This window comes from Argopecten irradians, chromosome 4, assembly GCF_041381155.1.
Source record: "Argopecten irradians isolate NY chromosome 4, Ai_NY, whole genome shotgun sequence".
In the NCBI taxonomy this organism is placed as follows: Eukaryota; Metazoa; Mollusca; class Bivalvia; order Pectinida; family Pectinidae; genus Argopecten; species Argopecten irradians.
The window spans coordinates 12,230,109-12,253,974 of NC_091137.1; the positions used below are offsets into that span (position 1 = coordinate 12,230,109).

At 35.2% G+C, this 23,866-nt stretch overlaps 2 protein-coding genes across 2 annotated transcripts; one reads left to right on the forward strand and one right to left on the reverse strand.

Moving 5' to 3' along the window:
- The first annotated feature begins 3,152 nt into the window (after positions 1-3,152).
- On the forward strand, positions 3,153-20,718 carry LOC138320628 (dolichyl-diphosphooligosaccharide--protein glycosyltransferase subunit STT3B-like). The gene is made up of 17 exons (XM_069263745.1): positions 3,153-3,358; positions 6,919-7,027; positions 8,290-8,399; positions 8,667-8,755; positions 8,874-8,962; positions 9,430-9,495; positions 9,870-9,969; positions 10,478-10,576; positions 11,455-11,601; positions 11,922-12,125; positions 12,338-12,543; positions 12,911-13,098; positions 13,211-13,382; positions 13,915-14,088; positions 14,411-14,524; positions 15,162-15,371; positions 15,770-20,718. The coding sequence occupies exons 1-17, from the start codon at positions 3,189-3,191 to the stop codon at positions 15,851-15,853; spliced, it is 2,331 nt and encodes a 776-aa protein (XP_069119846.1). The 5' UTR covers positions 3,153-3,188; the 3' UTR covers positions 15,854-20,718.
- An 810-nt stretch (positions 20,719-21,528) lies between these two features.
- On the reverse strand, positions 21,529-21,858 carry LOC138322099 (high mobility group nucleosome-binding domain-containing protein 5-like). Its single transcript, XM_069266156.1, has one exon. It carries the CDS (start codon positions 21,856-21,858, stop codon positions 21,529-21,531), a length of 330 nt encoding a protein of 109 aa, XP_069122257.1.
- Positions 21,859-23,866: the final 2,008 nt, after the last annotated feature.

Sequence of the window (23,866 nt, forward strand, 5' to 3'; positions counted from 1 at the left end):
TCGGAGCAGTCGGGCAAACCGACCTAATTACGAGGATACACATACAAGTAAACATTTAAAAAGTAATTAGGAATGAAATTATCAGGGGCGTAGGAAGCGGGGGGGGGGGGGGGGGGGGGGGGGGGGGGGGGTTGCCCCCCCCGTTCCCCAGGACGGGGAGGGGGCAAACATGTCTTTTTTGCCCCCCCCCCCCCCCCCATTTTCGCCGACTGAAATTTTCTAAAAATGCTTATTTGAAAGAAAAAAGGGTCCTCCTGCATATTTTTCGTACTTCATTCTAGAAAATTTTCCGCTGCGCGGCGCATTTTTTAAAACGTTCAAGCACATAATGTCAAACCTTAAATAGTAAAAATTCAATATACACAAACTAAACTTAAAAATGTCCATCAAGGGATTCTATGTACTATTTAAAAAAATGTCTCTTAAAAGATCAATTTGTTTATATGTCTTAGCGAGACAATTAATTCATTTTTTTATGTTTACACAACAATGTGCCGATGGTGTGAAGCCGGTATATTCAGATCGAGTAGGGTTGCATAATGTTATGACGACACAATTATCATTTCTAAATGCAGGTAGCTTTAAATCGAAAAATTACCATGTTAAGAACGCTTTTATAATCATTAAAATTTATCGTAAAACTCATCTCAGCCATTCTAAATCGTAATTTTTTTTCCCGGGGGAGACCCCCGGACCCCCCTAACACCAAAATTCTCGCGCCTTTGAGCGCTCGCAAATACATCAAAATGCATCGTAAAACTCATCTAAGCCATTCTAAATCGTAATTTTTTCCCAGGGGAGACCCCCGGACCCCCAAAACACCAAAATCTCGCGCTTTCGGGCGATCGCAAAATTATCAAAATACATAAAACTCATCCCGGGGGTCACCCTCAGACCCCTAATAAAACACCAAAATCTCGCACCTTCGACGCTCACACGCTAATTTGGCCAATTTGCGTATTCGTTAATTTCCTTTTAGCGACTCCATTGTCTATAAATGTGTACAAGGATTAAATTTAGTGATATATGAAAAATGTATATAAAGCATACATGGTTGGGAGTTGAATTAATCTCCTCCTGTAGGTGCGGCGGGGGGGGGGGGGGGGGGGGTTACAAAATATTGAGGATCTTTGCCCCCCCCCCCCCCCCCCCCCCCCCCCCCATGAAGTTTCATCTTCCTACGCCACTGATTATGATGACCGTGGGTAAGGTAGTCAGGAACACTATAAATTTAAGGACCCCCAGAGTGGCGAACCCTCCGAGTGCCCGTACATCAATTAAGAGGCAATTAATAATACCTCTTCGACTACGGGGCCATAAACCATTATCAAGGAATGGTCCAGTGAGTACCCCTACTAAATTCCCACGGTCAACATGTACATAATTAAGAAGAAAACAAATCAATCGAAATTGGTATAAACCTACAAATACATACATAAAAATAGTACATATTGTGTTTAAGATTTATATTTATTTTTAAGACTTATGATTTTTGTTTCGCAAAGGTAGTGGGGCATTAAATTATATTTACAGCTGAGTCAGTGGCCATAGGCAGTACGCAAGTGATTTTTTCTTTTCTTTTATTATATATTCTTAATAATTTTACGTTTTTAAACCTTTCTCTCCAGAAATCAATTGCAAACGTAAAACTTCAAAGTTGACAACAACAAAAAAGAGTATAAAACCGAACCCCTTCCTAATATTAGTTCCTATTACACTTGGAACAAAAATGTGTAAAATTACTAATAATATAAAAAAAAATCGTGACTTAGGCCATTAAAACACAATACCGAACAAAAGCAAGATTCTCTGCATATAATGTTAACTAATTGTGAAGATTCGTATCGCTGTTTTGCCAGTCTTGCACAAGTTTGGTCAACTAACGCGCGGTAATTAGGACGACGGCGGGAAGCATAAAACAACCCGCGTTATGAAACTGAACACTAATTTATTTTAATTGAATTGTTCAGAACGAAGGTTATGCTTACTTATTATTAAAGTTAAACTGATAAATTTTCGGTTGCGGCTCTACAAAATTATCAATCTCGTTTTAAATGCATTCACTTCATTTTTTTTTTAATTTCCATTTCGGAAAGGTTGTGATCCTGTTTAAACTTTAATATTGATGCAAAATATATAGTTCAAAAGAATACACTTAGAAATTGTTTGCAAGAGTTTCCTCTGTCGTAACGTCAGTAATAAATGCAGTAACCACTGAAGTATCGAAATGTTGTCATTATAAAAACAAAGAGTTTCCAATCTCATCATTGGTGGTCATGAAAACACACTTAAAACTATGGCAAGCCAAGTTACTTTTTATTCTTTTATTCCGATCGGAATTAGAATTCTCGATATCAGAAATTCAATTCCGATATCGGAAATTCTAATTCCGATATCGTAAATTTTAATTCCGATATCGGAAATTCTAATTCTGATATCGGAATTAGAACAAAAATTCTTGATATCAGAAATTCTAATTCCGATATCGGGAATTAGAAAACAATTTCCGATATGGAAAATTCAATTTCCGATATCGGAAATTCAATTCCCGATATCGGAAATTCTCTCTACTCATTATTTGCATTGCAGATTATACTTCATTTCCGATATCGGAAATTGAATTCTCGATATCGGAAATTGAAATACCGATATCGATAATTCAATTACCCTGATCAGAATTTGTTTTCTTATTTCCGATATGGAAATTAGAATTTCCGATATCGAAATTAGAATTTCTGATATCGGAATTAGAATTTCCGATATCAAAAATTAATATGAATTCCCGATATCGGAAATTGATTTCACGATATCAGAAATTGAATTCCCGATATCGGAAATTGAATTCCCGATATCGGAAATTAGAATTTCTGATATCGGAAATTGGAATAAAAAGTAACTTGGCTTGCCATAAAAAAACAGACACTCGCACGGTGTTCAAATAGTGTGATTTTCAACTTATTCAAGCTGAAGAACGACTGTCCTCTGAGTCAATAGCGAATCATATATGATTTTAATAAAGCAGTCGATCACTGTAGTGCTAATGGTGTGAACTTTTGATGTTTGTACCCTGAATAATTTGAGTTAATTTATGAACCCGTGAAAGTAAAACCAAGAGGATAGCCGAATGACTAGGACGCACTTGCTGTAATTTGATTGGCTATCATCCAGGACGTGGCGAACTGATCAAGATGGCGGACACCGGTGTTAAACCTGACATCCGCTCAATAATGTGGAATCCAGGCGGCTGGCAAAGCTTATTAACCATCGTGATTTTATCCCTAGCATGGCTTGTTGGATTCAGCTCGAGACTTTTCGCCGTTATTCGTTTTGAAAGCATCATCCACGAATTTGATCCATGGTAATGTATCTTCTTTTTACCGGTATGGACGCAAAAATACTAGTCGTGATGTTTCCAGACACCACGCGTTTGTCGACTTCGACATCAACAATTCAGAAACGTTGCATGTTGATAAATATGTCTTTAAAAACTTATGTGTTTTTGCAGATGATAAAATCATAACAACGTCTTGAGCAACCTGTTACATACATGCATACTAGAGCTCTTGTGAAATCCATACCAGCTCTACCAGCATGTATTCAGTACCATACAAAAGCCTCCGAAATTGTCATTTATATAAAGCAGGATATAGGGCCTACCACTTATAGCGAGTAATGCTTATTTTATCCTGCCTATACATCAACAATAAACCGTGCTGAAAACATATATCTGGATGTAATGCATGTCCTTATATTTGTATGTGTATAAGTGACTGTAATCTTCAGATCATTTTTTCCAAATGATCCAGCAAGACACCTGTGGTATATATGTAATCCTTATTGATCTGCTGTTAGCAAAACACACCTGTTCAAAACTGACTGCAACTTTTAGTATAATATCATATGAATCATCACTGCAATTAGCTTATTATAGCATTAAATAATAAATATCATAGCAATTATAGAAATAATAACATCAACTTTACTGATATATCGGCCAATGACAGAGATACCATATTTGTCATACAGCATGAATAAATAAGAAATATCTGTAATTAAAAGTATCCAATCACTTTTAAAATGAGGAAGTTTATAGTCTTTATAATCTATGAAAAATTATGTAACTGTGTGAAGCCTTGTCATTACTGAGAACATATGTGGCACATTTATATTGTACTCACAATGCAAGATATTTTGTAAATACCTCTCTCGTTCAGAAAGTAACATAGAACTGATGACCAATTAAGTGATAATCATAAAGTAATATAATGGCAATATTTTTTTTCAATGTTCTTTTGAAATTAACAGTATAATTTGCATATTTTTGTAATACAGATTTAGGATCCAAAGAGTTAGTTAGTGTAAGGCATTATAATATCTTTAAAAAAATCACACATCTGTCCAGGGCAAGAAATATCCCAGGTCTGATGGCCTTAGACCAGTAAAATATGCTCCTGGGCAAGTGAAAATGGGTGTAAACTTGCCTGATTTTAATGTTAATGTAACCCTGGTCAATACTAGCCGCAATATATCGCTCGGCTAGAGTGAACTTCTCTTTAGCTCGATCGGTTGAGCGTCAGACTAGTAATCCAGAGGTCCCGAGTTCGATCCCTGGCAGAGGCAGGTATTGAATTTATTGTTAATCCTGCACCCTGTTACATTTGCGTCCATGTAGGGACTCGGGAATGATACTTCACGATACCTGCGAAGGAACCGTTGTGACCCCTGGAAACTCGAGGACGAGTTGATTCCTGGAGGGGGAGTATGTAACCCTGGTCAATACTAGCCGCAATATATCGCTCGGCTAGAGAGAACTTCTCTTTAGCTCGATCGGTTGAGCGTCAGACTAGTAATCCAGAGGTCCCGAGTTCGATCCCTGGCAGAGGCAGGTATTAAATTTATTGTAAATCCTGCACCCTGCTTAATTTCCCTGTTTTAGGTAAAATTAGACTGAAATCTTCGGACAAGTGGTTTTCAAAATAAGTTTCTTGCCATGCTGTGATGTATGATAATATCATTGATAAAAGATGCACCAGGCATGAACAGAATCACCAACAAAAGTATCAAAGATGTATAATTTTTTCACTGAAAAAACCCAACTTATTCTTCGTTCAATGTTACTTCCTTATTCAGAGCAGAAACTGTGCAAGTTAACCAGTATGTTTAATAGCAGGAAGTTAAGGTTCCCAGGACTTTCCTGTACAATATTCATTGACTGACATATGCTAGAGGGTGAAAATCACTTTACATTAGTAGAGGGACCTTGAGCTGTGACCTTGATGGTATCATTGGCTTTAAACACTGGCTGTACATGTCATCAGTATATTTTGCCCTGAGGGCAAAAATGGCCAGTACACATGGGCAAGCTGTAGTAGGCAATTGCATTGAAATATCAATTAATGAGAAAAATAGATGAGTGGATTCTGCAAATGTTTATGCAGTGTTTTTCCTGCCTATATATTTGGGCCGAAATAAGGCCCCATTCCAAATTGTATTTCTTGTTTTTTTTCCCCAAATCTATGTCTAAATTTCCCAAATCAATGAGTTGATGCCTATTTTATGTGATGAAACACAAAAAAATTCTGGAAATCTCAAGTTTAAACGTCATATTTTAGTATACATTCTTATACTTGATTCTTAGAGAAGGATAATTGTTTATTTCTACCGTTTCCAAAATTTCCATAAACACCGTTAAAATTTTTCATTTCCTTCTTTTATTGCACAAAATTTCCCAATTTTCACCAATGGCAATTTCCAAAAATACCCAGGAAAAACACTGCTATGACTATTAATGCGTATAATAACTTTCGAAATGGAAATATTCTTTTCGGGGATATTATTAATTAATTATATATAATAATTCTCTAATGAGGCATATGCAATCTTTTTGATGATTAATATATTGATACATTAATAAAGGCTTAATTAATATGAAATTAGCTGGTAAATCTCCTTTCAATTTCCAAATAATTATTATTACCATGATGAAATGTGTCCAATTGATTTGTCACATAGTTTACATAGAATTTTTTTATAATATATCATAAGTTTTATATTATAGTAGCCAGGCCACTAGACCAAAACTTAAAACAACAATCTTTTTTCCTGAATTCTAATACAATATATTAGACTTTCTCCCCCTACTTAGAAAATTTGATTAGAACAATACATACTTTATAAAAGATACATATACATGATTAAGATCATTTGAGATATCAGCTAGGGTATAGTTTTGAGATAAAGCTTTTGGTAAAATTTAATGCTTACTATTACTGATGTTGGTTGAAGCTGATATGACATTTTGTAGTTTTAACTTTACTTCATAGATTATATGACCCGAACGGTCTAGGTGACCTTTAGGTTTTAGTCATCATAATATTCTTTGTGACAAGTGTTGTTATTTTTCAGGGTCATTCTAAAACCAAAGATGGCTATTGAAGAGACCATCTATTGAAAACATATTTTTAGTTCTTCTTAAGTTATAAACTGGTGCTGAAAATTTGTAGGAATGTAAAGGAAGAGCAGCCCAAGAAGTGCTGTTATTTTTAGACCACCTGAAAAGGTATTCCCCTGTCACCTTTCCAAGATGGATGCCAAAATCACCATCTTGAAAAACATATTTAATCTTTGTCCAATTCAACTGGTGCAAAGATTGTCTACTCTAGTATCACACCTTTAAGATATAAAATTCATGTTAAGAAGAAACAATATCATATTGAGTGTTAACCCAGGTGTACATGAGGATATTTATATTTGTATGTTGTTATTTTTTTCATTTCTTATAATTTTGTACTGCACAACAGGAGTAACTTGTTAAACAACAAAATAAGATGTTGGTATCAATCAAACAAACACAAGTCACTGGTAGCAGTTGGTATGTTTATGTTAGCATAACCATAGATTTTATCATTTTACTTACAGGTTCAACTATCGCTCCACCCATCATATGGTTGAAAATGGTTTCTACAACTTCCTCAACTGGTTTGACGACCGGGCATGGTACCCACTCGGCAGAATTGTTGGAGGCACGGTAAGGGCTTGTTCTTGATATCGCAGATGTAAGACATCAACAAACGATAATTTAATTATTCAATGCATATGGATATAAGCAATAATAGGCCATTATTGAAAATTTATTGATAATTTTTAAACTGCAATAAAGATAGCAGGTTAGTGTTGGGAATCGGTTGTAAAATGGTAATCGATCATCGGTTTAGGACAATTTACTAATTATCGATTTTATAATCGGATACTATTTATAGAAAGCTCTCCTATATTTATATATTTCACCTTTTAGCTTTTCTGAAGAATTTTAAAAAGATATCCACTGAACGAACAGTCATGAAGAAGTATTTTTTTTTAATTCAAATTCTTGAGTATCTATGATGTTTAAAATATTTTGATATGTGATTTTGCCCTGATATATATCATAATAAAGGTTCAGAACAGTATGAGATAAGCATGAGTTATCTCCCATTTTAATAATCGATTATTACCTTTCATAATCGATAGTCTTTGGAAAAATCATAATCGATCGATCATCGATTAAAATCGAGAATCGGTCCAACACTATAGCAGGTTTACAGAATATAAAGCTATATGGCATGAAAAGTTGATATTTGAAATAAAACTATTTCAATACACAACATGTATTTAAGGAATGATTTTTATTGTTTGTTGTTTACTGGTGTGTAAACTGCATTTTTTGTACAGATATTTTAAATGACGCGCGTCAGCGCGTCATGTTGAAATATCTGTACAAAAAAATGCAGTTTACACACCAGTAAACAACAAACAATAAAATTTATTCCTTATATTTACATTTCGATTGACCATTTCATTCAAGTCAAATTTTTAAATAAAATAAAGCTCTGTTTTTCCAATGTTATACGATAGTTGGAACAGCCGGTCGGTTGATGGAATCCCTGAACAGCTGGCTTCAATTTGGCGGAAAATGTTGTCAAATTTACAGAGTACACAAAATATAGTTCCACATTGACTTTATCTTTTTTCATCCCATTTACACAACATTTGTTAATTTTTTATTTGCTGATATATAATTTAAGATTTACATAACATTCATATTGAAGATGTTTCATACAGAAACAATAGGCCTAACCGGATGCGCATTCACACTACTTGCGGAAGTCAGTGTTCCGGTGTGTGTATTCTTGCGTGGCAACCACTGCGTTTACGCAAGTGTAAACGATTTCGTAAAATTTTACCATCCCTGCTCTTACATTGCAGTTTTAGCCTTGATTTCTTGTACTTACTGATGTTGTTGTTTTACAGGTATATCCCGGATTGATGGTGACGTCAGGAACGATACACTGGTTTCTACGAGCACTCAACATTCCAGTCCATATCAGAGATATATGTGTATTTTTAGCTCCTATATTTAGGTTAGTGTTAATTTCATAAGTTTGTTCACAATCAACCACATACTTTGATACATCTTTCCTTTGACTTTGTAATGTTATATGTTTACTAATTTTAGTTGAAACTCTTTAGTTTTAATTGAGGTATATTACTGCTATGTTATGTGAATCATGGGATTGGCTATATTGATATTTGTTCCAATACCTATGGGATATGAAATGGTCGACTAATATTGCTCCTTTGAAAACAGATTTTATATAAAATTGTGCTTAATATCTTTTTTATTTCAGTGGTTTGACATCTTTAGCTGTTTACTTTTTTACCAAAGAAATCTGGAACACCGGCGCTGCCCTTTTTGCTGCCTGTTTCATAGCTATAGGTAAATATTTCATTTCCACATCTATCGGGTATCAATGTGATTTGATTTTGTATCTATAAATGAAATTCATGCCTATAGAAATGACATGTGTTTTAAGATTCTTACTTTTTTATTTTAGTACCTGGATATATAAGCAGATCAGTGGCAGGAAGCTATGACAATGAGGGTATTGCCATTTTTGCATTAATGTTCACATATTATCTATGGGTAAGTAAAATACTGGTACATGCTTTTGCTTCAATAAAACCTATATTTTTCCCCTGAGATTTTCACTTATAGTTGAACTAAACTAAATGGGATAATTTTAAAGGTATTAAATGCATGTATGGTTGCTATTGTATTGTTCAATACAAAATTGTAACCCATGATTTCAATAACAGTTCTTCATTTTATAGTCTGCTGCTTAATACTGGTTACCTCCCTTGACTCATACACTAGCTCTTGACACCTGTTCTTCAATATTTGAAAAAAAGGAAAAACTCAGAATGATTGCAAAGCTTGATAAGTCTTGTTCAAAGTAAAAGAATTTACTGTGATAATATGACTTCAGTATTAAAGCAGTTTGAGACAACTTATTTGAAATTTTTTGTTTGATATTTCCATAGTGACCTTTATCAAATCACTTAAGTTATCATTGTAAAAGTGTGTAATTTTTTTCTGAATTTGTTTTGTAGATAAAGTCTGTAAAGACTGGTTCAGTGATGTGGTCTATACTGACCGCCCTCTCCTACTTCTATATGGTGAGTATCTGAAGCTGTAGTCAAGTGTTAATCTGAAGCTGTAGTTTGATTAGAATTTTGTTATTATAACTTTTAGGAAATATTTAGCGGAGTGCTTCCAGTCTAAAAGTGCTAAAATAGATATGTTTAATAGTGATTTCCAGCTTGTTTGACTTATTTCTAATAGAACACAATAAACATCTGATTTGAGCTGAATCAATTAAACGATGTGAATTTACAGATATACACTTTCAGACCTGGCATCTATTTAAAATTTCTTTAGATAACCAGTCAATCTTGAAACAAATTTAGGATGAGGGAATGAAAAAACACCATTAAACAACTGACCATATTCTGCGTTATTATTGATATTTACTGATTTGTTTGCGTTGTAGGTATCTGCTTGGGGAGGCTATGTGTTCATCATCAATCTTATTCCTCTCCACGTTTTTGTGCTCTTACTGATGGGTCGCTTCTCACGCCGTATTTTCATAGGTTAGTATTCAAAGGTCTCTTTCATATAAACCTTATTCACTAAACAGGCATGTAGAATTTTATGTTAATATCTTATGTAACAGGTATTATTTCATCTTTGCATATTACAGAGTTCTTTTTCCCTCGCAGGAAGGTATCATTATTTTGTGAGCAAAATTCAAATCATTTTCTCTGAAAAATGTGATGTTACACTCGCAAACACGTCACAATTGTTACTTTCCCACTAGGGTAGATAACTCATTAATAGACAGAATAATTATACAACATCAAAGTTGGATATCAAAACAGATAGTGATATTGCATGGAAATGAATGTGGCTGTTAATAGGATGTTAGGCGTTAATAAGAAATGAAATTGTTTTCAATATTGCTGAGATACGAGTATTTTTAGTGGCGAATACTTTTCATGAAAATTAAAAGTGTTGATAGCTTATCATGCCAAGATAGTTGATTCAGATTGATACACATAAAGATGATTAAAATAAAAAATTTAATCTCTTTCTTTTCAGCATATACAACATTTTACATTGTGGGACTGCTACTGTCTATGCAGATTCCCTTTGTCGGATTTCAGCCAATCAAAACTAGCGAACACATGGCATCAGCTGGTATGTATATTGTGTAACTTTGTGTAACTGTTATTTCATTGATCCTTAATTATGTGTAATAAGCACCTAACAGCAATTTTCTGGCCTACTTTATCAGGGGATGTAGGTTATACAGTTACTTACACAAATGATGCTAATCTAACTGGAGTACATTCACATTTTTCTGCCAAAAATTTACTGCTCTGTCAGCTCAGCTGTTAAATTCAACGTCTTTGAAAGGTACTGCTATGTCAACTGTAAAATTCAATGTCTTTGAAAGGTACTGCTATGTCAGCTATGAAATTCAATGTCTTTGAAAGGTACTGCTATGTCAACTGTGAAAATCAATGTCTTTGAAAGGTACTGCTATGTCAACTGTGAAAATCAATGTCTTTGAAAGGTACTGCTATGTCAGCTATGAAATTCAATGTCTTTGAAAGGTACTGCTATGTCAGCTATGAAATGCAATGCCTTTGAAAGGTACTACTATGTCAGCTGTTAAATTCAATGTCTTTGAAAGGTACTGCTATGTCAGCTATGAAATTCAATGTCATTGAAAGGTACTGCTATGTCAGCTATGAAATTCAATGTCTTTGAAAGGTACTGCTATGTCAGCTATGAAATTCAATGTCTTTGAAAGGTACTGCTATGTCAACTATGAAATTCAATGTCTTTGAAAGGTACTACTATGTCAGCTATGAAATTCAATGTCTTTGAAAGGTACTACTATGTCAGCTGTTAAATTCAATGTCTTTGAAAGGTACTGCTATGTCAGCTGTGAAATTCAATGTCTTTGAAAGGAACTTGCAAACTTTTCATTTCAGAGAATAAAGAAAGATAAAAGATATTTTATACACAATTAAGAAGATGTTGACTATGATTCTTATTATTTCCCCCAGGTGTTTTTGCCTTGCTGTACGCCTATGCTATCCTGAAGTATGTACAGTCATTTCTCACTAAAGCAGAGTTTAAGCTTTTCTTCTTCCTCTCTGCAACGGCAGCAGCTGGCATCATCTTCTTGGCTGTTGTTGGTCTCACTTGGGCAGGTAAGTTGAGGGAAAAATTGGAAACGTATGTGATAATGACTTATTGTCAAAGCTCAAGGCTACTATACATACATTTATTTAAAGGGAGAAGACCTATACAGGCAATTCCTGCTGTCTAATCCCTTTGACATTTTTCAATAAAAATTTATGAAATTGAAATTACTATACACTTTAAATTGCTCGTGATGGGAAGAAATGTTTCTAATGTTATTGAAAAAGATTTATTTTCATTTTCAATTTGATACATTGTAAAAGAAGATGCATACATATTAACTTGATTTTTGGAAACATGAAAAATAACTGTTGTTAATTGTTTGTAGGTTACATTCACCCTTGGAGTGGACGGTTCTATTCCCTGTGGGATACTGGTTATGCCAAAATCCACATCCCTATCATTGCCTCTGTATCTGAGCATCAGCCCACGACATGGGTGTCGTTCTTCTTCGACCTCCACATTTTAGCCTGTGCCTTCCCTGTGGGCGTATGGTACTGCGTCAAGGACGTCAATGATGAGAGAGTGTTTGGTATGTACTTCATCTCCTCTTGTTTGTACATAATGTTTGTAATGATAACACTATCCAATCAAATGGAATTACACGGAGTCATTGAATTTTGTAAGAGTTAATCAAGTATTTACTTCATTATGGGTATTTAGTGTTTATATTTATCATTAACTGCACTTATCTGCTTGTCAGAATTGTACTCATCACCTGTATTTATACACTGTATATTTCAGTGGTGCTCTATGCCATCTTTGCCAGCTACTTTGCCGGTGTAATGGTGCGTCTTATGCTCACACTCACCCCCATTGTGTGTGTTCTCGCTGCCATTGCCTTCTCCAAAACGTTTGAAATTTACCTGAAGGATGATGTGCCTAAAACTAGCGTCAAAGAGACGGAGAAGAAAACGATAGATAATAAGAATGATACATTGTATGATAAGGTAAACTTTAAAATTTCTCCTGTATCCATGCTAACCATGTTAACCTCTTTTTGGAACTGATCTTGAAACGTGATATGCTTCAACAACATTTCATTCTTGTCGTATCTTGTTTCATAATGTGATAATATGCTATGATCAATTCCAATTTTGTAACTTAAATGATATATAAATTGTCATCACTTTAATAGCATATACAGTATCTAATGAATTTTATAACTGAGATTGTTTAGAAAGAACAAGAATTTATTTGACTGTTTTACTACTTGTTGTAATAATACCTATGCATTCTATGGTATAAATTTCTTTCAACGTGAAATGAAGTAGGCATTATTAGAAAAGAACAACATGAAATATTTGTGTTTTGTAGGTGGGTAAAACTAAAAAGGTGAAGGAAGAGAAGCCGAAGGACCAAGATGGACTTGGAATGAATGTGAAGACAATCATAGTCATTGCCTTACTCATGTTGCTGATGCTGTTTGCTGTGCACTGTACATGGGTCACCAGCAGTGCTTATTCCAGTCCCAGTATCGTCTTGGCCTCCTACAATCATGATGGGTAGGTTAGATGAAAAAACACTTCAAGTACTGATAAAACTTTTAAATTTTACTACAGATCAATGTTTGCTGAACTGAAGTTAACAAGTATGATGCTGTTTGAATGTTTTTAGGAGCCGGACGATATTGGATGACTTCCGTGAGGCATATTACTGGTTACGTCAGAATACTCATGAAAAGGCGAGGATCATGTCGTGGTGGGATTATGGATATCAGATAGCAGGCATGGGCAATCGAACTACACTTGTGGATAACAACACTTGGAACAATAGCCATATAGCTCTGGTAATTACTAACTCAATGTTTTACACTCTCCATGTAATCGAGCCATGTAGAGTTCTTTGGAATAACCAAGAGTTACTCAAGTCTTGCTTTTTCCAATATTTATTCAGCATTAACAGATAGGTTGTCATTTGTCTGACGAATTCAACCCTTTTGATTCTTAATAAAAACTCTTACCACTCTGCTTGAAATTCCCCTTGCGTATATATTTTTTTTTTATTCCATTGAGTTTGTTCTTTGAAGTACAATATATTAAACCTGGGTGGTCAGCATGGGTTTGATAGTGCAAAGATCAGTTTGATTTTTTATATGAGATTGATAAAATATTTACAATAGTAACAATAAAGACAAAGTTTCATTCAACATAGATTTATTTTTCAATCATACCAGTTTCTCAAAATGTAAAATGAAAATTGATGCCACCACAATTTATGATACTTTAGAATGATGACATTACACTTTTGTGCTATCAGAGGCTGACTCTATGGATCATATGAAAACATAGCTGTGAACATTCTGATATTGGCTGTTTTAGGTAGGGAAAGCTATGTCCTCCACTGAACCTGAGGCTTACAAGATCATGAGAGCATTAGATGTGGATTATGTGCTTGTTATCTTCGGCGGAGTGATTGGGTACTCCGGTGACGACATCAACAAGTTTCTGTGGATGGTGAGGATTGCTGAAGGGGAGCACCCTAAAGACATCAAGGTAGGAATTCTTCAGGCAAAAAAAGCAATGGTAGAATAAAGGTTTGGTGTTATGTACACTTTACTATAGATAAGTAACTAGTAAAGTTGATCATATTAAAAATGTGCTCCCTACTTATCAGTGACAAAAAACTGGTTTCATATTTGTCTGAAACTTATTATGTTTTTTACAATAAAGAGAAGGAAATTTTGATGTCTGGTGAAAATGACATTGTTTGACAGTTTGAACATTTTCCAAAACTGTTGTGATTTGAATTTGCTTCTAAGAACTTGGATGCTGTCAAATTTTGAAAAAGATGTTAATCAATTTTTTCTTCATACAGGAGTCTGACTACTTCACCCCACAAGGAGAGTTCCGTGTGGATTCAGCAGGATCTAAAGTCTTACTCAATTGTCTCATGTACAAGTTGTCTTACTACCGATTTGGAGAACTCCAGGTAAATACCACATGTATATTTATATAAAAGGAAATACTGGGACTTGTCATACACTGCATATAGATCCAATGTTATACAAGGAAGGACTTGGACCATTGTTATTGCCTATAAGAGTAACTATATATAATACCTAGTTCCCCTACAGATATTGTCCCAAGTACTTCCTGAATAATGTATCTGAGTACACTACTACAGATGTATGTAGAGGCTTTCAGTTATAAGGTAATTGAGTACTGTATTGTTATTTCCTATTGTATAGCCTTGAATACATGTCTGAGGAAATGGATAAAGTGTGCTTTTCAGATTCATGGTTGTTGAATTAATTCAGAATAATATGAGAGTGCTGGAGGTCCGAGTCCATTAACATTCAGTTGGTAGCAGAGGTTAATTTGAGTAAATTAGTATCTATACAAGAAATGTGTTTATAATTTGATTGGATGTGGGGAAACTCTCAAACTAATCAACCATGGATAACTGTGAACCATAACCACCTCCTTTGAAGTCAATTTCACAGAAAACATCCACTTACATCTCGTACATAGACAAACTATCCTGAATCAACCAAAGATATACAATGTATTAAGGATGTTAAAGCAACAATAAACCTCATTGATGATGTTTTTAATTGTTTTTGTAGCTTGACTTCCGCAGTCCTGCCGGCTATGACAGGACTAGAGGAGTGGAGATTGGAAATAAGAACTTTGATCTGACGCACATGGAAGAGGCCTACACGACTGAGCATTGGCTCGTCAGGATCTACAAGGTCAAGGATCTGGAGAACCGTCAACGTGTGCTCAATCAGAAGATGCCAAAAATCAAAACTAATAAGAAAAAACATTCCAAAAAGGTAGGACTGACATGTAGTATAAAAAACTGATTTAAAGCACTTATTTTACTTTTACTTGATGTAACATATCAGCCATAGTGATCTATTGTTATATATAAATTTAATATTTCCTGCTTTTTAAACTTTAATAATACAAGTTGTTTTAATGGAGGTCACTGCCAAAAAAGTTACATATTTTATCAAATAACTGTTGGGTTTATTCTAAATTGTGTGAACTAAAGAGTGATTACGTATTCAAATGATAATTCAGGATAAATAAAGTAACTTTAGGAATAAAAACTGTTTTTGATTCCAATAACAAAGTGTGTAATTACACTAAATAACCAATTCATTGTTTAATCTATTTTAATTGTAATTTCACCTTTCATGCATCATAATTAAAAAAATTGAATTTTCAGACCAGTAAAAGAAGAACGGGATTTATCAAAAATAAACCAAAGGTGAAAAAGGGCAAGAAACCAAAATCCAAAGGAACGAAGTAGAAGATGTGTGGGAAGACTTATGTGTGTGTGTGTGTGTACAGAATGTACTAATATTGGCAACACTGTCATTACCCATCGCTGAATTAATGGGAAATCATTAGAATTGTGATTAATATGTATTGGATGTCGATGATATCATTATTACACACATCATGTGACAAATCAAATTTTTGTCACGTGATGGATTCATATGACACAACTATTGATCAGTTGATAATTGAGGAGAGATAATTTGATTGTGATTATGTGAAGAGAAATCTATTTATGTGCATTTAATGTCTGAGAATGCGGTGATAGAACACGGGAGTCCTAGTGTGATGGACAGGGGAGGGAACTCTTGTTGGGTCATTAAGTCTTATCTCATTGTGTCGTCGTGGTAATCATTGTTGTCTGTGCAGCTGTTTGAGATTGGTCACACTAAAACGTGTTCAGAAAGGATTGACAGACCTTGTTATAATTCATCAGGTTTTCATACAACAAGATTTTATAAGCAGGTTTCCATAGACATTCATATATATCTCAAAAAAGTAAAGTCATATATTTACAATGTCATGCTTGTTTTAAATCATATCATTGGCTGGAATAAAAAAAATGTTTGTTATAACTCATATCATTGGCTGAAATGAATTCATAAATTTGTTAGTATTATTGTAAACTAGAATTCATATTAACTATAAAAGAATCTTTGGAGACTGAGGTATTGTACAGATGTTGTGTTGTTAAAGATGAGATTTGGTATGATGTGAATGTGACTGACTACAGTTGGTGTTCTTTGTTTAGCTATTTAATTCCTTTATGTTGTTATACAGTCACGAGAAGAGCCATTTTTCCACTATTTTTAATATCTGATCATATATGTAATATATTAATTTGAAAGTAAAATTAAGTGAAAGAAAAAAAATGATTTGGTATTTTTTGATGAAGTAATGGCTATTTATTTACTATATTTTTTTTGTGGGTTATGTCTAAAAATATTTCATCAAGTAGAAAAATATAATCTTGAAGGGAACACTGTATTCGGTACAATAGAAACTCCTGTTTCTATAAATCAAACATTCCTCCTCCCCTTCCCTACCACTTTTCAAGGATTCAAGTTTATTTGCCTTGAATTTGAATCATAATGAAATGCTGACTGGAAATATGTATACCATATAGTTCCTTAATTTTATTTCTTTGTGGATTTATTTGTGCAATAATTTTCTTATAAGTTTGAATTTGATACCTTCGTGTGTCCACCGACTGTGCACTGATTTGGTTGGATATGGTATATATTATGTCATAAAGCAGTAATAGTATATACACATTATGGCTTACACTAACATTTCCATGCAAACAAATCTTGATGTGATCATACACCCAATATAGTTTTGTTAAATAGGAAAGGAAACTAAATTTTCTTGCCAATACATGACTACTTTATTTGAAAGACAGAGTTAAAAAAACGTGTAAAGGGCTTTAAGTGAAAAAGTTATCTACAGGCCTTCAAATATATTATCAAAATTTCACATTAAGATGTACTGTTTTGGATGAACCAGTCTTTATAAAGTCAATATCCATGAAAATTGGTTGAAATACAGATCAAAACACAAGGTCTAAATGACAGTCTTATTTAGGTGTAGAGTTAGCAGATATCTGTTACTATTTTATCTAGTTTATATAAGTGCTATATATAATTACATGATACTTAAATTGTTTGAGTTTTGTTGAGAAAAGCATTATTCCTCATATATAGATTTATTAAATGTACCAGTAAAACATATTTGGTACAGTTTTTTTTACATCCCATTAAGAAATGTTTGATTCCCAAATAATTAGCAACCATTCAACTCTTGACACTGGTCCAAAGGAATTAGTTCTATGTATAACCTCATCATAGTAGCATTAATCTTTAAACAGGATATGTGTATACCATAAGCTGTATTGATTCTTCTGATGTCTAACCAACATCTACGCTCACTGATATATATATTTGTCACATTCTGTGTTAGACTAACATGTGACTCTAAGTCTAGATAAGATGTACATGTGTAGAGTAGATATAACATGGATAAATAATGAGCTGAAAAAACTATTTATTGTTTTGTACAGGTATATAAATAGGTGCATTGAAGACAAAAAAACAATAGTATTTTGATTTAGATATATAGGACTTTTAAAGTCCAAAAGACTTTGTTTTCTAGTCACTAAAATTATATACTTGTACATGTATATATCAGTACATTAGAAACAATTAGATTACACAGACATAGTTATACATATGTGACCTTTATTTCACACCTGTTCAATCTATGTCATATCCAATTCCAAGTTAAAATACAAATGGTTTTCACCATTTACCACAGTCAACTACTGTAGTTTGATTTGCTAACACTGAAATTTGATATAAAGTGCTTATCAATATTAGCAAGACTTTATTTATGTAGTTTAGTTTAAAAATTGAGTGTACATTCTTTAGTCAATTCAGTATTCAAATATTCCCTAGAGATTGGCCAATAGTCTGCTAATAGTCTCCCACTACTGGAATATATAGTCCATGAAAATGCCATGAATAAGACTATAAAAAAGCTATGAAAAATCATTGGCAAACCCCATGAAAATTTTGTGATCTTAATTTCATGGTCGTGAAATTTCTGAATAGCTTCATGACCATGATTTTTATTCAGTATTTTTATGACCATGAATATATATATTTTCATGGCCTTGAACATGATTATGGCCATGAATAAGGTAAAGTAATCATCGGGTAGTTGAAAGTTCATGGTTTTTCATTACTTAATAAAATTATTTATGGCCCTGATATTTCTAACAAGTGTTTCAAATCTTTACCAATGAAACGTCATCATGAAGATAATGGTATTTTTCATGAATAAATTTCAAGGCCATGAAAAATTTCCATTTTCTACATCTGCCTTTACTTATAATTCATTACTGCACTTGGAAACCATGAGAAAAATGATAATACCATGGAACTTGTATTAAGCTACATAGAATCTATGTCAATAGATACAATCTATATATTGATATCTAACAACAGAAGAGTTTAACTTGGAATCACCAACAGTTTACTGTGTTCATCATGTTTTCATACTGCCACATATTAAATGCCAAGAAAAACTGTTATCAGGGATATGCAGCGATTGATATTATACATTCTGAGTGATTTAGTATTTGCCCAAAACAAACTTATCATGGTAAAGCATGGCAGTTTATATGGACAATATAATTCAATAACAATTGACAAATACACAAACCAACATCCTTATCATGTTGATTAAGAAATGCAGATAAATCAAAATTTACCCAAAGTGTTCATCTTTGCTTGAAGAAATTCAGGAATGAAATAATCCTTTCACTTGTTCGACAAAACTTCCAATTTAAGACAAATTATGTTTCCCCTTCCAAAAACATGGGAAATGATTTATGGACTTCAAAGTTTCACTCAGAAGACACAGCATGTAAAACATTAAATATTTAAAAACTTCCAAACAAAAATCAATATCAAAGGGTTTCTCATCAATGCCATTTGTTTAATGTTTAGTTGAAGTATTTTTAAGTTCTATTTCATGGCCATGAAAGCTCTCAGTATTTTAATTGAAATACACTATTAAACGTTCTATTTCATGGCCATGAAAGCTCAAACTTTTTTACTTATGTAAACGAAGTTACATTTCATGGCCATGACAGCTTAATAACAAATAGAGTTCATGGGGTGAAAAATCATCCAAATTTGAAAGAAAAGTTTTAAGGCCATGATGATTACTTTGTCAACTGCATCTTCTCTTCATGGCCATTAAATTGCATGGAATCATGGCTATGAAAGTTGTTTTCACTGGAAATCATGACCATGAAAATAATTCACGGGCTAATTACTTGTTTATACCAGCCATTTTACTGTGTTTTCATTTTACCATGTAATTTATTACAAGTTTTTCATGACGCCATGAAAAATGTTCTAACAAAATTTCATGGTATGTTTTCATGGTTTAATGGGAGTTTCATGGGATTTTCAAATTTTTTTCATGGTTTCCATGTGCAGTAGGGATCCTGTGATAACAATATTGAAAAAAAGCAGAAAAACAGGACCTTCATTAGGCGAGCTTTTAAATGTTTATAGATAAACTGAATTTGAGAACATGATTTGGTTATTTAAAAAAATCCAGGGCCGCTGCTAGATAATTTTACAATAATGAAATTTCAACCTTCATTGTATTGACTTCTCAGATTTGGTGTCTTCTGGGTTGAATTTCTTAGCATCACATACTATGCATGATTTCTCATGTATCAATATACCTAACAAATGACCATCTGTACTGAAATCTTCCCTTATACAGGGTAACAGCCTGTTGTATAGAGTTTTATATAGATGCCTTTAGATTGACAAGTTTGCTGACAGTTCAGTCTGTTGGGTATCACATTTGTAAATTGAAACCTTTTGAAAAAATTCCTGATGGGGAGAACTACGTTTTCATACAGACACAATATAGAAGCTGTCATTTAGAGATGAAAGTTATCATTTTCTGTCTGTAGTAAAAATACATACCGTATTTGACCGCAAATAAGACCCCTCCCGCAAATAAGACCCCCCACCTATTTTGACACATTTCCAGACTTGGGTGGGATGTCTGCAAATAAGACCCCCACCTATTATATATAGGTATATATGCGTCGTGTTTAGTACACGTTTCCCGAAATATTTGATACTTTTTGTTGTTTTTAACACTGTAGTATATGTATAGTTTGGTAGATTTTAGGATTAGTAATTTTGAGTGAGTAAAACAATGTGGATGTTTTGTGAATTTTTCAACCAAAATGCTTGGAATTAAATGTGAGATTGTTAAATAAAGACGGTTTATACATGTATTTAATTTATTTCTCTGTTGAAAAGTTACAGCTGATATCAGTAAATTATTTTAAAAATGTTCTAATGTTTGCAACAAAGCTTTAGGTTTTTTCTCTGTTGAAAAGTTACAGTTGATATCAGTAAATTATTTTTAAAATGTTCTAATGTTTGCAACAAAGATTTAGGTTTGATTTAAGAAATATGCTTTTGTAACAAAAATGTTTCTCATCACAAAAATGGTGCCTAAAACGGAAAATATGATTGAAATACAGATCAATATGATCACTTCAATCCTTAGAGAATCTGACAACATTCAATTCAGGGGAGCTTTTATGTACTGAAGTTAAATGAATTTTACACAGCTATTTACATTTACTTAAATGTCGTGCAAGCCCCTCCATGTTTAGAAATGATTTTGCAGATAGTAATTTGATTGGTCAATTTGAAAGGTCATATGAACATAGCACCATATGGGATGTTGTAAGATCCTCTATGATTAAAAGCATCAGGATTTTATTCCTATTGAAAAACGACCTGATGCCGTGTTCAATATGTTTCAGTGAGTTCAATTGATTATACACTTTAAACCGTTCCGGCACATGTCTTGTGTGAAATAGTAAGAATTTTTTATACAAAAGAAGGCCTTTCTCAATCCTCACTGGCCTATAAAATTAAAGTAAAAACAATCGGAAAGGGATTGAGGCAAATCAGAAAGAAAAAGTGATATGTCCATGTTGCCCCTGCCATTCTCTATGGTTATGTTGCCCCTGCCATTTTCTATGGTCATGTTGCCCTGCCAATCTCTATGGTCATGTTGCCCTGCCAATCTCTATGGTCATGTTGCCCTGCCAATCTCTATGGTCATGTTGCCGCTGCCATTCTCTATGTCTATGTTGCCCCTGCCATTCTCTATGTCTATGTTGCCCCTGCCATCCTCTATGTCCATGTTGCCGCTGCCATCCTCTATGTCCATGTTGCCGCTGCCATTCTCTATGTCCATGTTGCTGCTGCCATTCTTTATGTCCATATTGCTGCTGCCATTCTCCATCGTCATGTTGCCCCTACCATTCTCTATGTCCATGTTGTCACTGCCATTCTTCTCTATGTCCATGTTGCCCCTGCCATTCTCTATGTCCATGTTGCCGCTGCCATTCTCTATGTCCATGTTGCCGCTGCCATTCTCTATGTCCATGTTGCCCTGCCATTCTCTATGTCCATGTTGCCGCTGCCATTCTCTATGTCCATGTTGCCGCTGCCATTCTCTATGTCCATGTTGCCGCTGCCATTCTCTATGTCATGTTGCCGCTGCCATTCTCTATGGTCATGTTGCCGCTGCCATTCTCTATGTCCATGTTGCCGCTGCCATTCTCTATGTCCATGTTGCCGCTGCCATTCTCTATGTCCATGTTGCCGCTGCCATTCTCTATGCCATGTTGCCGCTGCCATTCTCTATGTCATGTTGCCGCTGCCATTCTCTATGTCCATGTTGCCGCTGCCATTCTCTATGTCATGTTGCCGCTGCCATTCTCTATGTCCATGTTGCCGCTGCCATTCTCTATGTCCTATTCTATGTTGCCGCCCTGCCATTCTCTATGTCCATGTTGCCGCTGCCATTCTCTATTTCCATGTTGCCGCTGCCATTCTCTATGGTCATGTTGCCGCTGCCATTCTCTATTTCCATGTTGCCCCTGCCATTCTCTATGGTCATGTTGCCGCTGCCATTCTCTATGTCCATGTTGCCCCTGCCATTCTCTATGTCCATGTTGCCGCTGCCATTCTCTATGTCCATGTTGCCGCTGCCATTCTCTATTTCCATGTTGCCGCTGCCATTCTCTATTTCCATGTTGCCCCTGCCATTCTCTATGGTCATGTTGCCCCTGCCATTCTCTATGTCCATGTTGCCGCTGCCATTCTCTATGGTCATGTTGCCGCTGCCATTCTCTATGCCCATGTTGCCCCTGCCATTCTCTATTTCCATGTTGCCCCTGCCATTCTCTATGGTCATGTTGCCCCTGCCATTCTCTATGTCCATGTTGCCCCTGCCATTCTCTATGGTCCATGTTGCCCCTGCCATTCTCTATTTCCATGTTGCCGCTGCCATTCTCTATGGTCATGTTGCCCCTGCCATTCTCTATGTCCATGTTGCCGCTGCCATTCTCTATGTCCATGTTGCCCCTGCCATCTTTTCATGTTGCCCTGCCATTCTCTATGTCATGTTGCCCTGCCATTCTCTATGTCCATGTTGCCCTGCCATTCTCTTGTCATGTTGCCCTGCCATTCTCTATGTCCATGTTGCCCCTGCCATTCTCTATGTCCATGTTGCCGCTGCCATTCTCTATGGTCATGTTGCCCCTGCCATTCTCTATGGTCATGTTGCCCCCTGCCATTCTCTATGTCCATGTTGCCCCTGCCATTCTCTATGGTCATGTTGCCGCTGCCATTCTCTATGTCCATGTTGCCGCTGCCATTCTCTATGTCATGTTGCCGCTGCCATTCTCTATGTCCATGTTGCCCCTGCCATTCTCTATGTCATGTTTGCCTCCCTGCCATTCTCTATGTCATGTTGCCCTGCCATTCTCTATGTCCATGTTGCCCCTGCCATTCTCTATGTCATGTTGCCCCTGCCATTCTCTATATCCATGTTGCCCCTGCCATTCTCTATGGTCATGTTGCCCCTGCCATTCTCTATGTCCATGTTGCCCCTGCCATTCTCTATGTCCATGTTGCCGCTGCCTTTCTCTATGTCCATGTTGCCGCTGCCTTTCTCTATGTCCATGTTGCCGCTGCCTTTCTCTATATCCATGTTGTCCCTGCCATTCTCTTTGGTCATGTTGCCCCTGCCATTCTCTATGATCATGTTGCCCCTGCCATTCTCTATGGTCCATGTTGCCCCTGCCATTCTCTATGTCCATGTTGCCCCTGCCATTCTCTATGTCCATGTTGCCGCTGCCATTCTCTATGGTCCATGTTGCCCCTGCCATTCTCTATGGTCCATGTTGCCCTGCCATTCATGTTGCCCCTCATCTCATGTCATGTTGCCCCCTGCCATTCTCTATGGTCATGTTGCCCCTGCCATTCTCTATGGTCATGTTACCCCTGCCATTCTCTATGTCCATGTTGCCTCTGCCATTCTCTATGTCCATGTTGCCCCTGCCATTCTCTATGGTCCATGT